This window comes from Diorhabda sublineata, chromosome X, assembly GCF_026230105.1.
Source record: "Diorhabda sublineata isolate icDioSubl1.1 chromosome X, icDioSubl1.1, whole genome shotgun sequence".
Classification (NCBI taxonomy): Eukaryota; Metazoa; Arthropoda; class Insecta; order Coleoptera; family Chrysomelidae; genus Diorhabda; species Diorhabda sublineata.
In genome coordinates this window covers 30,356,736-30,374,560 of record NC_079485.1, presented here as the reverse complement: position 1 = coordinate 30,374,560, position 17,825 = coordinate 30,356,736, and the positions used below count along the sequence as shown (strand labels likewise).

General features: G+C 29.8%; 2 protein-coding genes across 4 annotated transcripts; one reads left to right on the top strand and one right to left on the bottom strand.

Moving 5' to 3' along the window:
* Positions 1–266: 266 nt before the first annotated feature.
* LOC130450987 (FERM domain-containing protein 5) lies at positions 267–14,891 on the bottom strand. 3 transcript variants are annotated; one of them, XM_056789762.1, is made up of 10 exons: positions 14,670–14,863; positions 14,507–14,611; positions 13,570–13,789; positions 12,283–12,494; positions 11,929–12,093; positions 11,706–11,794; positions 8,192–8,409; positions 5,479–5,664; positions 5,298–5,397; positions 267–564 (listed from the first exon to the last, which is right to left on the bottom strand). In XM_056789762.1, exons 1-10 carry the CDS (start codon positions 14,763–14,765, stop codon positions 510–512), a joined length of 1,446 nt encoding a protein of 481 aa, XP_056645740.1. In that variant the 5' UTR covers positions 14,766–14,863; the 3' UTR covers positions 267–509. The 3 variants fall into 3 exon arrangements, with proteins under 3 accessions (XP_056645740.1, XP_056645738.1, XP_056645739.1); XM_056789760.1 differs by lacking the exon at positions 267–564 and having other exon boundaries at positions 2,945–5,397; positions 14,670–14,891; XM_056789761.1 differs by lacking the exon at positions 267–564 and having other exon boundaries at positions 2,945–5,397; positions 8,192–8,397; positions 14,670–14,891.
* Positions 14,892–15,614: 723 nt separating this feature from the next.
* On the top strand, positions 15,615–17,797 carry LOC130450986 (ATPase inhibitor mai-2, mitochondrial-like). Its single transcript, XM_056789759.1, has 3 exons — positions 15,615–15,774; positions 15,870–16,011; positions 16,071–17,797. The coding sequence occupies exons 1-3, from the start codon at positions 15,653–15,655 to the stop codon at positions 16,203–16,205; spliced, it is 399 nt and encodes a 132-aa protein (XP_056645737.1). The 5' UTR covers positions 15,615–15,652; the 3' UTR covers positions 16,206–17,797.
* Positions 17,798–17,825: the final 28 nt, after the last annotated feature.

Below are 17,825 nucleotides of genomic sequence, written 5' to 3'. Positions count from 1 at the left end.
GAGCAAATGAAAGCTTTCAAAAAATGTTTCCTTTCATGGTTCAACGTTGGGATAAAAGCATTGTTAGCAAAGGGCAGTGCCACCAAGAAGATTAATTCAACTATTATTTTGTTTTTAATAAAATTCTCCGTATTTTTCACTCACATCCCGATTACTTGGTTTTAAAAAAGTATCTTAAAATTAAAATATAAACAGGTCCCACCATGTACTATATATATATATATATATATATATATATATATATATATATATATATATATATATATATATATATATATATATACAATAACTTTTTTAAATCACATAACCTAATACAAAAAAATTAAAACGTGAATCCTTCTAGTACATATTTTAAATTTATCCTAGATAATTCTATCAAGGATTTTATATAATAATAATAACAAAGAATAAAAAATATCAGTCTAATTCCAAAAATTGCTAATTAGTAAAAAATAATTACTTAGTACATTTTTATACTTTTGAGTGTTATTGCACTAAAAAATTGCCAACTAAATACAGGATGTTTCAGAGAAAGATGACTCCGTTTCTAGGGTAGGTAGAAAACTGAAAAATAAATGGGGTTTGCTTAGTAAAAAGTTTTCGTCCGTATTAAAAGAGAAGAAGAAAATTATTTTTAACAATCTTGACAAAACTAGTAGCAACATTTTTATATTAATATGTTTTGGAAGCTAATACATCCCATGGGCTATTACTTTCCAAAACAATACTATTTTTATTTGAAATTAAAAGATGTTCACGTTCCCTTAAAATTTTAATTAATAAATCTAACCTTCAAAAAGTTGAATACTATTTCATACGAATCGTGTAACTAGCGTCCTCTACGAGACTTAGATAATAAGAAAATTTATGAAATGTATCAGCTTTCAAAACATAAATCTCATTACAACGTTGCCATAAACATGAGTAGGATGAAACACATTGGGTAAAAAAGGGATATAACAAAAATGTGAAAAAGTAAAAATAATTTACGGTAGCTTTGAGGTCAGGAATTGGAAGGGGAGAGTTTTTTAGGGTTAATAACAGTTTATCTCCATTTGCGGTGAAACTACTGGTCTATGGAAAAAAGTTGAACGGGAACTTTGTAGGTAAAATGAAGATCTATAGCTTTTGTATTCACACATAACCTCAAAATTTGTGTGAAAAATTCAAATTTTTGGTATTTTCTATTTTAAGTTTCTTAAAAACATTATTTCTTTACGGAATTCCAAGAAAACTTACACAGCGCTGTAATTTTTTTGATCTAAAATATTTATATTTTTTTCATTTTATTTGACTTAAAATAGAAAAAGCACCCTAATTTTCAATCGAAAACGGCTTTATTAAAGAAGCACTGGATTTCAAGAAAAAAAAATTTTTTCAAATATTAGAAAAAACCAAAAACTTGATCATTTGAATTTTTCATATAAATTTTGAGGTTATGTGAAGATACAAAAGATATAGATGACCTACAACTTTTCTATTTATTTTTTTTTCATGGGATTTGTAGTTATGCCGAAAATCTTCTACTTCCCAATTTCAGACCGTCCGTAAATTATTTTTCTTTTCATTTTCGAATAGTTTCTTCCTTTCCCAATGAATTTTTTTGATTATCTAGATTTCTAAGATATATTTAAAAATTTCAAGACAATAAATTGAAAATTGTCTCAGCCATGAGTCCATAGCACTGTTGCTGGAGGCCACAGGAAGTTATAAGCGAAAAGGCTGAAATTTTTTACAAGTACTTCAAAGTATGTTAATTGATAAGAAAAACTTCAGAGGTCTATTCTTATCTCAAAGTCAAAAAGAATTTTGAGAATAATTTTGATTTTCAAAATTTCCCTTTATTTCAGTCTGTGATGAATATAAAAGAAAATAAAAAATACTGAGTTTTAGGCTAGGTTTTCCTTGATAAAAAAGTCCCTTTTTAGTTTATTTCACTTTGATTAAAAACACGACCAGTTTTCCGATTTTCAATTTTTTAAATTTTTCCTAAAATATATATTCAAATACAACTTAAACTTGATCAATTTGAATAATTTTCTTTAAATGTTAGTATAGAATTATGTGGGGGCGGCGTGGCAGGTTGAAAAACTTGTGACCCTGATAATTGTAAAAATTTTCCTCAACTCTCAAATGAGTCAAGTGACGATGAATCTGAGAGTGAAAAATCAGATTCCCATATCGATATTGATGAAGATTAAAAATAAAATATTATATAATAAGAAGAAATTTTAATACTATGTAATGATTTTTTCCATATTGCCTACAATTAATTTAAAAAAAATTAAAAGAAAAATTTATTGCAAAATTTTTCCAAAAATTTGAAATTTTTTCAAGATTTTAATTGTTTGTTTAAAAAAACAGGAATATTAAGAAGTAATTTTATGAATGATAAGCTTGTGAAATTATAAGCTCGATTGCCTTGGAAAAATTACTTGATAGATTTAGAAATTTTTAGAAAACTGTAGGGAACCTTTTTTATCGAGAAAAACGTACCCTACAATGTGGTATTTTTTATTTTCTTCTATCGTCATCACAGATTGAAATAATTGGATATTTAAAAACCAAAATGATTTTCGATTTTTTTTTGACTTTAGAGAAATCGATACACCTCTGAAGTTTTTCTTAAATTAATTAGTATACTTTGGAGTTCTTGTAAAAAAAATCAATCTTTCTGCTTATAACTTATTCTTTTGCTGCCTCCACCGACTGGGCTACCAGCGAACTTTAAAACTTGAGATAAATGCGTTTAAAATTTTGAGAAGTAGAAAATAATTAATAATTTTGTAATACCCTTAATCTGCGATGTCGAAAATCAAGTACTTGAAGGATTTTCCCGGCCATAACCGTTTAGGACTAGAGAACCATTTAAAATAAAAAATTCTAGAGTGGCCCAATGCCTTAAATGAATATATAGATTGTCTCAAATATAATTAGACATAAATTTTTCTTATTTTTATATTGTTTCTAGTAAAAAATAGTTTTAGCCAAAATATCTGATTATTTTTTGAAAATGATTAATTTTTTAGAACTAGACGATATTAATATAAATTATACATTTGAAAGCCAACAATATACTTTCGAAAATTTAAAATAAAACGTTAAGTACGTATCTATATTTTTGAGTTATGAAAATCATTTAAAAAGTTTTGTACATTGTCATTTAATAAAATTCTAAATAAATATAAAACTAACATTCAATATACTTTGTATGTAGTTTCTACAAAAATAATTATGGTGCAAGTAAATATATCTCTAGGTAATTTGGAATGCTTTTAGAAATGTCACTTTAGTTTGAATGGGTCTGTTTCGTAAAGCATAAGCGTAAGTACGTTTATTTACAATAAAACTTGTTTATTTAGTCTAGAAAAAGGACCTAGCTGAAAATTTGAAAATAAAACACAATAAAATACAATTTCAATGTATACCCATAAAATTTCGAATGAGATTCTATGCTTACTCGTCCTCCAAGTACCGTGCTAGAGTGCTTAATTAAAGAAAATATATAAATGATTGTCCTAAATAAATTCAATCATATTATTATTAATTCAATTCAAATAAAAAATTATTTTCCTAATATTTGGCAAATATATAACTCCCAGTGATGGCAAGTAGAAACTGAACTGTTACTTTTTCACAGTTGATAAATAAAAAATGTCTGGTTGATTAATGTTATGTTTGGATTTTTTAGTGAGGAAAAATATGTAAATACTACATTTATCATATCACCCTCTTGTGGCTGTTTAAGCTAAAGGGTATACCAAAGAAGTTAATAAAGTTGGGTACACCCTAATGAAAAGTATAAAGACCTTTTTGAGAACAGCCAAACCCCCATGCTTGCAAAATTTTTGGACCCTAGGTTCAAGAACGTTTGTTTCTGATATTGGTGTAAAAATGAAACAAACTGTTATTAGAATGGTAACATCAGAAATAAACACTGGAAACCAGATTGTATTCACTATAGAGACAACGAATAGTTGAAAAGTAGTATTATTTTTTTATTGGGTGAAAAAGTTTCCCAAAAAAATAGACATCACTTTTAAAAATATCAAAAATAACAACCATGCAGTAGAAAACTAATTTTCTAAAAGAAACTGATAAGCTAAATTCACCAAAAGATAAACTAGTTGATGATATATTGATTTTTACTAACCTGGAAGCTATTTTAGCTAAAAAGAAATGTACCAGTACCTCTAGAGCTATAGTAGAGTTAGACGGATATAAAGAAGATGATAACCTTGATAGATATTTTGTAGTGGAGGACTGAAGGCCTGCAATACTCTCATTTCAGAAAAAAATTTGTTAACCCAGAAAACATACACTCTAACAACGTTGACAAGAATGGTATCGACAATGAAACACCGGAAACGTCTGTATTCACCATAGAGACAACGAATAGTTGACAAGTAGTGAAAATTTTTATTGGGTGAAAAAGTTTCCAAAAAAATAGACATCATTGTTAAAAATATCAAAAATAACAATGATGTAGTAGAAAACTGTTTACTAGGAATAAATCGCTTACTGGGGTAATGATATAACATTTTATATCAACTGGACTCGTTTCCTCGCATTTTTTCACTACCAGAGGACGAGATACTTAGGTTATGAATCAGTCAGATTTTTGTTAACAAACATTATTCATACTTCCAAATAATTCCGTCTATTTATAACAAGTAGTAATATTTCTAATACCAACAGTGTGTTCATCAACGCGTGTGTTTGTACCGAAGGTTTGAAATGAAATTTTTTTTATGATTATAAAACTAATTTATCCCTCTCTGTCCAGAATTTTTGTAAAATTCTAATGTGCTTGCACGCCATAATCAAAATTTTAGTGTTTAACCAACAAATACATAAACATACTGCATATACTCCACAAACATGTTTACATAATACCACCTAAATTCATCTAATCCAGCCACTGCCTGGAACATAACGCTCAAAGACATAATTATAGCAAAAACTAAAATAAAAGCCCGAATTTATTCTTCCAGTACTGCTTAACTGGCTCGTACACTTGGTATTTTAGCGTTACCATCTCAGGAATATTCCTAACGTTACTTAACAACTCCCAATCACTTTCTAGAACAACAATTGTAGAAACCACAGCTAAAACCATGACGATAACTAAAGAAGGTATAAAAGCACTCAAAATATTAAACTTTTTGATTTTTTTAACATTGCTTTGCGCTGGTTGAGATGTATTCGGTAAATAAATTCTCCCGGAATCAACTTGGGAATGTGACAAAGGAGTTTGACTTCTACTTGAACGGTGAGATGGATTTGTTGTTTCATACCCTCGGTAGTTATCGACCAACTGAGATTCTGATGATGAATGCTCGAATGAATCGCGAAAATAGTAGTCACTGAATCGATCCATCGAGTCTTCCTTCAACACTGAAAATGAAAACAAACCAATAAATCTATAAATATTTACTTTTTTCTATTTGAATACTGCAAATACAGATCAACCCTCACCTGTGGTACGTAGCTTCATGGCACCTATTGCTTCTTGATCTTCTGTAACGGTTTCTAAGGCAGCAACATCACTGTAGATCTGAGAAGGGTTATTGTCTAATCCTGACAATAAACCTGTACTATTGCTAGACTCCATTCGGGAACCACCCACATCAGAGTGACTTGACCTTGGTAAACTACAGTAACCTAAATGAAATAACTTCTTTATTCCCTGATTGGGTTATAGTTAATAGAATATTATGATGGAATAGGAACTTAATCTTCAAAAGGCACTGTATGTGAGGGTAAAAGGAATACTAGAAGCATTTATACTCTATCAAGAAGGAGGGTTTTAAGCGTATGGTTTTATAGCTATTATTTTATAACTAATACTAGAAAAAATAAAGTAATCCCCCTTATAACACGGTACATACTGTGGAATTTATGAATTGTACAATTCATAATTAGTTCATAATATAAAATATTTAGTTTTAAGCCATGACAAGTGAAAAGGAAACAAAACCCAAGTTAAAAAGGAAATTCTTTCATTTCCCTACAACAAGAAATTGATATTTTGGATCAGCTAAATAACCGTAAAAAATCAACAATAATAGCAAAGGATCTAGAGCTAAATGAGTCAACAATACGAACAATTTTAAAAAATTAGGAGTTCTGTATTGTCTAGATCGTTGCAAAACTTCACGTGTAAAATATTCGTTAATACCGAAAACAGAAAAATATTTTTGATGATATGGATAAAAGATTGGAATCAAAATAATATTCCTATAAATAGTTTGAGAAAAAAATTGTTTTGGATAGTTTATATACAACCTTTCGGAAAATCCAAACATTTTGTAGGTAATTTAAACATTTCAGTAAGGCCACCATATTGCGTGACGTCATAAGTATAAAATAAACACTGAACATGATAGAAGGTAAATACGACAGTTATTCTAAAATAAGCATTATTATTAAACTTTCATTAATCTGAAAATAAGCCACAACTAAAACACCTGATAAAGTTTTTTTATGATGAGGAAGAAATTCGAATATACTACAACAGAAATGGTTCGAAAGTGTTTCGAAGATCCTGCGAGATATAATTATTTTTGTTGCCAGGATCATTTTAATGTAAGTAAAATTCAAATTCAACTTATTTTAAAATTTTACAGTAATTATGTTTATTATGTTGTTAATTTTTAACGTGATTATGTGACAAAGTAAGAAACTTTACCTAGAAAAGGTTTATTCACTTATATATAGAAAAATGTTTTATTTATCCGTAACTAATAAATAAAAACTGTATTATAGCAGCATATGCTACGTTGCCGGCAACGATAACCTCGTGATCATCAAGCAGATAACTGCTCAATGTTTTTATTAAACATATGACGTCACAACTGAAAACTACTGAGAATCGTTTTCTTATGCAGTTAAAAATTTGAAATTTCTGCGATTTTTAATGAAAAAAATATTTAGATATTTTCTCACCAACCAAAAATAATAGTGTCCTTAGAACCAGCTGATTTGTTTTTTATTCTTTAATAGTAAATTATTTCTTCGGTGTTTTATACTTTTTGGACATATTTTTTTGAATTTCGTACACAAATTGTTTTCGTTCTCGCATATTAAGACTTGTAAGTTTTAAAATGGGTAAAAACAAAGGAACTATCGGTTAAAACTCGTGCAATAATCGCAAGTCTTTATAGTTAAGGCAAAAGTAATCGTACCATTGCCGACGAATTCAAAGTACCTAGACGCACCGTGGACTACAATGTGAAAAAATATGCATCCAACAGGAGCTTTGGCGATAGAAAACTTTCAGGTCCAAATGCATGAATTCTTGGCAGAAATTGAAAAAAAATTGGTCGAAATTAAAACAAAATTAGCTGGGTGGCACAGTTAAATAACCAAACTGTACAAAAACGTGATAATTTTGATAATACAGTGTGCATGTTGACCTAGTTGTGTGAACTTGTTATTGATGAAAAAATGTGGTCGTCCTAGAAAAAGTTTCGGAACGGACCAAACGCCAAAAGACTGAAAATTTGAGACAGAAACACTAAACTTTTGCTGCTCAAATGAGTCTGTCTTCGGGTCCGGGAAGTGACACCCAAAAGAGCTGCCAACTTTTTGGGAGAGAAGCTCTGGAGATGTTCTCTGAATCCAAACTTACCAGACATCAATACAATTTAATAAGATTAAAAGACAAGTCCAAGTTTCTATCTTATAAAAAAATCCAACTTGCCAAGAAGGAGTGATACCCACATACATATCACTATATCACTGTTACGGATACTGTTACTGAGATTAAATTACAGGTTTTACTTAATCACCCAGTCAATCGACTATTAGATGCGCAGAAAGAAGTTTTGGAAGCCCAAAAAATGGATACTTTAAATAATTTAATGCAAATATAGTGGAGCTTAGATGGTTCGGCACAATCACAATACAAATGTCCTTCTCCTGACCTAAAATAAACAAAAAAATACTTTTTAAAAAATGCAAGTACCCCCTATGGGAAACCGTTTCTCCCAAGCAGATAAACATGGATAATTTATACGCAACGCGTTATACAACGCCTAACGTGTTATAGAAGGGATTACTGTAGTCATATTAAATTTATTAATTTGATTCTTACTACCTCCTGTAAATAGAAATTTTAATTATACACTGAAATGAACGTATATCTACTACTCGTGTCTGATGAACTACGTCTAAGGATTCTATTTACCTAAATGAGGCTGTAAAGGTGTGGATGGAGTAGCAGGTACACTAGACGCTTTTCTCCTAACACTAGAAGTACGTTGAATATTTGGTTCCTCCCTAGATGGGGAACCACTATCTTCTAATATCTCTTTTTCTGTTCGACCAGTATATTTGAACTTGGTACCCCAGGAAAAGAATCCTCCTCCTGTTACTACCGATGGGGCGTCAGAGCTAGTTGGCAAACTAATATAATAATACCTTTTGTAACTAATGAAACTACAGAGAGTGCGCTGGTGGAACTCAAGTACTATTGCAAACAAAAATTATTTTTTACACAGTACGAATAGCATGAGGAAAAATGATGTGAACCTCAAAATTAAGAAAAGGAAATAGTGTAAGACGCCCCATATAATTATTTAGGTCAGTGCAAATACAATGTAATTATTATTATATATAAATCTATGCTGAATCAAAAATTTTGAAAATTCACATTTTACAAAAATAATATATATTGTTACGAGCTCGTCCACGATATGAACCTTGAAGCCGGTCCTGTTCTATTACGTTAATAGTTAATAGAATCTAAAATTTGGTAGACGCGCCAGTTACAAATTTCCAAGAACGGTTATAAATCGGCAAACCTTGGAATTGTTTTTATAAATTATTCTAAGTATGTTATGGCTGTTTTTATGGAATCAATTTCCAGGAAAACCTTGTTTTTTGTTCACATTCTAGAACCAAATTATAGAGAAAACTGTTTTGAATAAATAGGCGTTTGTTTATCATCGAGTGACCCAATAAATAATCTGGTGTCATCCCAAGCACATCGGAATAGATAAGTAAATGGTGTGTTTAAATAAATTAGTATCTTAAGAATTAAATAAGTGTTTAGTAATAAGACTTAGTGTATAAATTAGTGAATAGTGAATAGTTTAGTGTAGTTAGTGTTAGTTTATAAATAAATTATATAGGAATGACTACGCAATACTACTATTAACATCATGAATTTGACTTTAAAATAACAAAAATCTTAGCTCAAGACACAAACTATCAAAGAAATTTTGTAAATAAAACAAGATAGGTTTTCTAGGCAAGAAATTTACCATAAATTGATTAATTAATTTCAATCTACCTGTTATTATTGAAACTCTGAGGTAAAGACATTGATTTTATTAATATATTTTTAATAATGTTTTCAAGATAAAGTGAAAAATTGTTTAAATAAATTAGAAGACAAACATTATGATATGTAATTTTGAATCGATAACGTAGATTGATACAAAAAATTTATTTTTCTTCAACTTTTTATTTCTTACACCTTTTTAACAGTTTTTATCATGAATCGTCTCAATCAGATAAAGATCGACAGTTACCTATTTCGGACCTATTTCATCCAAACAACAATGAGCCCAAGAAATTTTAGAAAAATAAATAAATATTAAATTAAGTGTATAAATCCACCCCATGTGAAAAACTGTGCAAATAAATTTGAAGATGAACATTACAATATGTAATGGTAAATCAATAATGTAGACTCAGGTAAAAATTGACCTTTGACCTATTTCAGTATTCATCAAGTTTAGGCGCAGTGCAAATACTTTTGCTATAGACAATTATTTTGATAGACACTGAAATAGGTTTAAAAGTCAGTTTTTTAACTGATTTTCTATAAAAGGAGACCTAAAATCTAAATAAATCATCACGAAAATTCAGTAGAATCTTGATAACTTGAACTTCGATAACATAATAACCTCTATAAATTCATAAAATGTTGTGTTACCTTTCCCTCGGTGTCCCAAAAGTCTTTTACTTAAAATATGAATCCTCTATAGCACTCTAGTAACTCAAAGTTGTAACGACGACGACCTTGGTAACTTCAATCATGAGTGATTTCGAATGAATGTGTAAACAAAAATAGTTCCCTGTAGTTGAAACTCTGTTTTTCAGCTGCTTTTCAGGGATATTTCATCTGAAAGATTCTGGAAGTCACAACTATATATCAAGAGTAATTGTACCTACGTTAAACTTGTTGATAATTCCCCGCTGCAAGGAACCACAACATTGCATCTATGGATTGCCAGAACATTGGCACACATTTTTATACAAAATATTATTTTTTACCATATTATCAATGAAAATCTACTAGAAAAGAAAAATGCTTTCCTAAATAACATTCTTTTTATTTATATATTGATTTAAGTGCTCTGTTAGAGGTTTGTATAACATTACCATTGCTGTAGATGTCAAAACAGCTCTTATAGCAACAATAGCTCTATAGTACAACCCAATGTACCTGCTGGAGTTCGTTGAATGTCAAAAATAGCTTTTATAGCAGATGACATTATACCTATAGGAGTTCATTAGAGAACTGGAGCTGCAGGAGACAAAACAGATTTTATAGCAGATCACAAAATAACTACCGGAGGTTATTAGAGTCTCGAATATCAAAAGCGTGGTGTAGATGTCAAAACAGATCTTATAACAGAGCACAATATAACTACAGGATTTCATTAGAGCCCTGGAACAGGACGACGCATTGTATGTGTCAAAACTGCTTTTACAGCAAAGAATATACCTTATCAAATAAAGTAAACAAATAACGGACACAATTATTTTTGTTAATCTATTAGATAAATTGTAACTAGGGAATTAGAAGAGAAAATAAAGACATTTTTAATATATATAGTTCTCTGTAGGTCATTTCCATTATCCATTGCCTACACATATTTACCAAATGGCTTCCAATGTAAACAATACAATAAAGTCTAAGCACAGTAACTCATTTGTATGTAATTTGAGCCATTGATTATTGATAAATCAAAGAAACCTCTTTGCCAATAAAAAGACAAACAAATAATTACCGAAAAAGAAAAATTCTTCCCTTCATAGATAACTGTACAGCACATATTGACCTACCTCTATTGAAGCTCAATTTATTCCAGCAAAAAAATCACAACTTCAATCTCTGGATCAAGGTATAATTTCAGCTTCATTTGTATCCAGCCTAGCTCGTCTATTTTTATAAGTTCTACACAAAGCTCATAATCGAATCTCTGTAAATAAAAATATAAACCAATAAAAACTCTTTAACTTAAATCCTTAGTAGTAAAAACCTCTATAACTCAAATTCTTTAATGTTTCCCTTGGTATTTATCTTATCGAAGTTCTACTGTATAATATCATTAATCACACAGTTAAGCAAATATACAATCGTAATGATTATTAGATAAATGAAGTCAGAAAACTTTTGGGTATTCTTTTCTTCATATCAAGTAAGTTTTTAATCGTATCCACTCTGAATATCACTATAGTACTAGAAAGAATGTAACAAATTAAAAGAGTGACTACAAATTACACAGGGTGGGAAAAATCTTAAACAGCTGGTAGCTTTTGGACTATAATAGATATGTGAAAAGTTAGAAAAACAATTTTTTTAATTACATTTTTATTTGCAATAGACCCTTAACTAACTAAACTAGACTGGATGCAGTGCAAATATTTGTGCTATACACAAATAGAAATAAACTTTATATACTTACGTAAAAAATAACATCTGTTCAACAGCACATCTCCAAACATGTCTACATGCTTGACCTGAAGGGCACTTAAAGCCTACTGTATGTTTTTTCTTCAAAAAAATAGAATATTTATAACCAAATTGCAATTGAACTTTAGTTAATACATAAAATAAAATTGCAACAACAAATTGTTTAAAAAAAATAATTGTGAAAAAAAAAATAAAGAATATCTTGTATGTCTTACATCGTTATAATTCAGGTGGATAATGAACACTTTTCCTTCATAATTGATTTTTTGTATATCAGGCCACCTGAAGTGGTGTGTTTTACGACTCCCTTGAAAAGTCAGTATACCACTGTAATTAATTCCTAAATAAAGTTGACTTCTTTTCTGATCCTGCAACAAACCCTTTTTAAACAGAAAAATAAAATTATATTCATCATACAGGGTGTCAAAACAACTTGAAACAATTCATACTATTTACTCAGACAAATATGGAGAAAAATTTGAGTTAGTAATTTCTGTTTATAGCTAAAATAAAAGATAATAATGGAAATAATTTGTTTGAAGTTGCAATGACACCCTTGTATAACGTACCTTAACAGGATGGGGATCAACTCCATATGTGTCAAGTTGACAGGCTAATTTCAAAAAAGCTGTTTCCACTTGACTCTGGCTTTGACCTTTCAACTGCTTCTGATGTATTTCCATTGCTTTATCTTCTATTGCTTCTGTTTGTTTTAATAATATTTTCATGTCAGAAATATAATTACCTACGTGTATTTCAGGATCATAGTCTCCCAATTCACCTACAACAGTTATATTTCAACCTATTAATTAGTTTTATGGAAAACAAGGCTGACAGAACAAACTTCCTTTTCAGATATTTCAAGGCTGTTGCTCACAATATTTTTTTGTGAATTTATTGTCGCATCTTCAAAAGTTATTAGCGACATGTCAGTTCACAATTTGTGATACATCTTTAGATATTTTCTCGGTTGAATAGATATGAGTGTGTCACTCTAGTGTGCCGTAGCCTGAAACGATCGATTTTTATTTGGTCTGCATGATTTTTAAAACTGTTTTGCCATGGTTGAACGGATGGTTTTATAGATTTCGATATCGACTGCGATCTGTTCCACTCGTACTGAACTTTTGTTCTGATTATCCCTTTATTGTCGTTTGTTATCACTTCGCACACAGTTGTGCTACTTCTTTGGCTCATTGGTCTGCTTTTTCGTTTCCTGGGATGCCGGTGTGTGATGGAACCCAAATAATTGATACATTTGCCTTGGATTGGTGGATGGGGTGTAATTGGGTTGTAATAAGAAGACCTATTGGGTGTTTTAGAAAAAGTTGTTGAATGGTATGTATTGAGCTCATGGAGTCTGTGAGTATGGCTGTTCTATTGTATTAATTCCTTCTAGCACTGATTAGTGCCTGTAATATGGCATAGAGTTCTCTAGTAATACTGCAGCTCCTTGTCCATTACGTGTTTTGGTTAGCATTGATGTACAGAAAATGGTATTCTTTGAAGCTTACTTCTGTAAGAGTAATGATTTGATTCTCCTTTTATAAAAGTGTTCATATTAACGTTGATGGTGGGAATAGGGATTGTACAAGGAGATTATTTATGTTAATTGAAAAGAAAACTGGAAATTCAAGTGCTAGGGTATTTGTATATTGGCGAATTCTTTCATAGAATGGAATAGTTGTTTGTTTGTTTCCAAATAGGTGTATAAAGCGATCTGTGTTCATGTTGTGATTTTTATTTGACAGATGTTGCATAGTTCTGTGTTGCTCACATAATGATTTGATAACTTTGAAAGTAAATCTTTGAATTCTGATGGTTAATTACCTAAATTTGTGAATAAAAGGACCTACCTTGCAATATTAATGCTGAAAGCATTGCAGCTTCATTGGTGCCGCAATACAATCTACCATGTAACAGATCTCTTTTTAATTGCAAAAATATATGATATCTTGTAATCTCCTCTTTCAGTCTGAAGGGATCAGGTGGATAAAATTTTACTCTAAAGCTGAAGATAACGGGGTCAAGTTCCTTCACTTGTTTACAAATTGATTTACCCAAATCCAACCAGTGCTAGAACCATGAGTATAAGTTCAAAAATTGTTTGTACTATTTCCCTAAACAATCAGAAAGAAAACTTCAGACATTTATCATGCCCTCCTTTTAAAATAAACTGTGGTAAATTTTAAATCATAAAAGGAAGAAAATACACTGTTTATTCCAAAATTAGGGCATGATAAATGTTTAAGGTTTTATCTGTTATGTTTAGTGAAATCGTAGACGATATCAAGTTTTTTGACTAATTTTATATTTTTTCATTTTCTTTATTGAAGACAATGAAACCAATTTTCAAATAGTTGAATAGACATTTTAATATATGTTATGTGACATTTCACTTTTCACTTTAGACCTTTTTTAAACTAAAACTGTAGTATGTCAATGCAAATTACCTATTCAAGTTTAAAAATACATTTCATAAAAACTATTGTTGGCATTTTTTTATTAACAAGCATCATTAGAAATACTAACACCATTGAAATACAATGATTTTTGTATTGATGATATGAATAAATTGTTTCAATCGACCCAAAAAACTCAATAACTGTAAATTGAAACGAAATGTTTACACTCATTTAGGAAAAGATTTGTTGTGGGATTGTGGCAAAAAGAGTGTTTCATTGTCACAATCTCACAACTACAATGTTCATCTACTAATTAGCAAAGAACTCGTTTCAATTTATATTTATTAGCTTTAGAAAAAGTCACTAATAATAATTTCAATGTATTTACTCTCTGATCTTGATTGTCCACATAGCGAAGCCCCAAATAATCTTGTTCTACCAAATTAAGTTGTTGACACACATATTCCAACAAATATTTTCCTTTGTGCTGTGGCTGCAAGTATTTATCGATTTAAAGGGTATTAAAATACTGTAGTATTAATTCAACCTACCTTATATTCACATTCAAGAATTTCTGTGTCTTCGAGGAGCCTAACAGTACACTTATAAACAATATTGCTGTCATGTTTTGAGCCAAACTTCAACATTTTTCAAATATTTCATATGTGTAAATTTTTAAACTATTTTATAATGTTTAACACAGAATTGGGATAAATTTAAAAATAAACAACAAATTTCAATACATTTTTCGGACTTTCATGACGTATGAGAATATTTCTTCTAGTCAAGAAGCAATGGTGTCATATTAATGTACCTCAACAGTAAATGAAAATGGATTTTATCGTATATGGAAATGAAATATTTTTTTTCATTGTTCTAAAATTCTTATTCATCATATTTTTTAAACATCTTATAATTTAGTATTATATGATAATTCTGCCTATATACCTTAGTTGGCTGTATCTTAGAGGAGGCATATTTGAAACACAGAATTGGCCGATTTTTTAACGGAATTTTATAGTTCAATATAAAAATTTGCTTGTAAATACTTAAATAAATCCAATTGTTTGTCAAAATATATTCAATGTACTAATTATATGAATATGGAATTCGTTTTTAGACATTCAGTAGTGTATATATTTATTTTATCATTAATTTATATGGTAGAAAAATAACTGATAAACGTTTAATTCCGTTTGATATCCTTTATTATTGAGCCCGACCTAGTTATTTTGACAAATAGAATCATTTTTGTGAACTTTAATCAAGTTGAAGGATAAAATTATAATTATTCCATGTTGAGCTATGAATTTTTGTTGAATAAAACTCTTGTCTTTTCTACAAAAATGACCATTTTTATTTATTAATAAATTTTGTTTGTTCAAACTAAGAATATAAATTTATGAAAAGAGTCACCTTATGCTACATTTTCCTCTCCAAAACGATCTAGATACTAGATTTGTATTGGAGAAACTAGACTTTCGATGTAGATGTTTGTTGGTACTAGTGCACCTTGCAATTTTTTGACAGGTATATGTCAAAAATTTGTAATAGAATATTATTTGTGCAACCAATAAGTTTGATCACCGGATTAATAAAAGTTACCCGTAATTTAAATATGTTTAGTACAAAGATCCTTAGGCCAACAGCTATCCGGTGAGTATAATCGTTAGTATGGTTTTCATTTTACGAGAAAAAAAATAACCTAAGTTATATCTTGTAAAATTACGTAATTTTTTTTTAATCTTAAGGCATCTCCGTCTCATGTCACAATTAGGTGATCTAGGAAGTGGTGCCGGTAAAGGAGGTGGCGGTGGAGGAACTATTAGAGAAGCCGGCGGTGCCTTTGGCAAACAAGAAGCTGCTCGCGAGGAAGAGTACTTCTATAAACAGGTAATAAATCAAAAACACTTTCATTTTTTGATCTACTTCTCTATTGAATTGAATTTTAGCAAAAGGAACAGTTACAAAAGCTTAAAGCTGACCTGAAGGATGAAATAAGTTTCCATGAAGAGCAGATTAAAAGACATCAGGAAGCTATTTCCCGTCATAAGAACAGAGTTACTGAGTTGGACAAGAAGGAATAATTGTTCATGTCCTTTTTGAAAATATGATAGTTGCTGTTATATGAATTCAATATATTTTTAAGGTTTAGTTAGTATGTCCTGTATTTCTTTTAATTGAAGGTTTTATGAATTCTTTTTGTAAACTAAACTAAACAAGTTGAAGCTGATACTGTGAAAAATACTGAAATAAACTTGAAAATCTGCAGTTCACTTTTCATTTATTGGAATAACAATTTAAAATCCACTTAAAAATGATATTTTTCAAAATTGAAAATTATCTACTTAGCTACTGAATTTTTATTGCAAAAATGAGCAGTTCATCCTAAAAAAATTCATAAAAATTTAACATAATAGGAAATGAATCAGTTTTTTGTTTAAATTACTTAGAACTGTGTTTTCTTCAGAAGTTTGTGAATTAACCTCTTAAGAAAATTTTAATCAGTGGCCCCAATAAATTAAATATGACCACTTTTTTTGTAAGGATCAGTAAATTATTGACATTCAATACAGAGTAAATTCCGATTCCAAAGCTGCCAAAGATCGGGAGAGATTGGACCGAAGTTCGTCCACGATTTTTTGATTCCTGCCTTTTGAAGTACTGAAAGGGTATAGAAAGTACTTACAATTCGTGGAAAACTCCTAGTGTTCTTGTCGGCATTTTCCTAGAAAAGAAAAAGTGTGCCCTGCCGCGGTTTCCTGATTACTGCGTGTTTATAGTTTATGGATATGAACATTTTTTTGCCAGGAGAGTTAAAAGGGTTCTAAGGGCTGAAACAAATATGAATATTCTGATTTTGATAATAAACTATCCTTCTATAAACACGACAGGAGACACTTTCTTTTCTAGGAAAATATCCAGAAAAATGTCAATAGTAACTTCAGGAGTTTTCCACGAATTGTAAGTACTTTCTATACTCTTTCAGTACTTGAAAAGGCAGGAATCCAAAAATCGCGGACGACCTTCGTTTTGTTTGCTCCTCCCGGTATATGTACTGTTTCGGGATCAATGAATCATTTTTTGGCTTATAAAATAAGCAAGAACCAGACTACAAATTAGGAGACACTACCATAAAAACTAGATTTGCCATACGTCCCGTTTTGAACGGCTTTGGGGGTTGTCCTGACGGTTTAAAAAAAGTTGATAATACAAAAATTTGAATTATTTAAGTTTTATAAAATATTAATAAAAACTGTTACTTGGTAATTTCTTATTACACATTCTGTAAAGATTTAGATTCACTTCTAGAATATTAATAAGGAAATCAATCTTCATATAGATTTATCAATCAGGACATTTAAGTGGAAATGTAGATTGAACTGTCACTGGTATACATGTTGATAGCAACAGACTATTTAATAAAAGTGAATTTGTTTTATTTTAGGAAAAAAAATTTGTAACGGGATGTTTTGAAGTTTTGTAAATACCATGTTTTGTATTTTGTTTCAATAATTTCATAAACATAATAAGTGTTTTGCATAAACATGCTTAACTATAAAACATTTTTATTTAGTTTTGGGTTAGGCCAGTACTAAACATCCTAAAAATATTTTACACTTTTTGATGTCTTAAAGGCTTTGAAATTTAAATGCAAAATAAATGTTCAAATTTCCGGCACATTTGAGTTCTTTCCCGTACCCAAC

What these genes read in the sequence shown, in the direction of transcription:
- LOC130450987 (XM_056789760.1), bottom strand. Translation starts at nt 14,765, where the DNA reads ATGTTGAAGTTTGGCTCAAAACATGACAGCAATATTGTTTATAAGTGT. An exon ending in TTCTTGAATGTGAATATAAG is followed by an intron (nt 14,612 to 14,669) that starts GTAGGTTGAATT and finishes AAATACTTGCAG; the next exon opens with CCACAGCACAAAGGAAAATA. An exon ending in GAACAGATGTTATTTTTTAC is followed by an intron (nt 8,410 to 11,705) that starts GTAAGTATATAA and finishes TTATTATATTAG; the next exon opens with TTTGCCAACTAGCTCTGACG.
- LOC130450986 (XM_056789759.1), top strand. Translation starts at nt 15,653, where the DNA reads ATGTCAAAAATTTGTAATAGAATATTATTTGTGCAACCAATAAGTTTG. An exon ending in CTTAGGCCAACAGCTATCCG is followed by an intron (nt 15,775 to 15,869) that starts GTGAGTATAATC and finishes TTTAATCTTAAG; the next exon opens with GCATCTCCGTCTCATGTCAC. An exon ending in AAGAGTACTTCTATAAACAG is followed by an intron (nt 16,012 to 16,070) that starts GTAATAAATCAA and finishes ATTGAATTTTAG; the next exon opens with CAAAAGGAACAGTTACAAAA.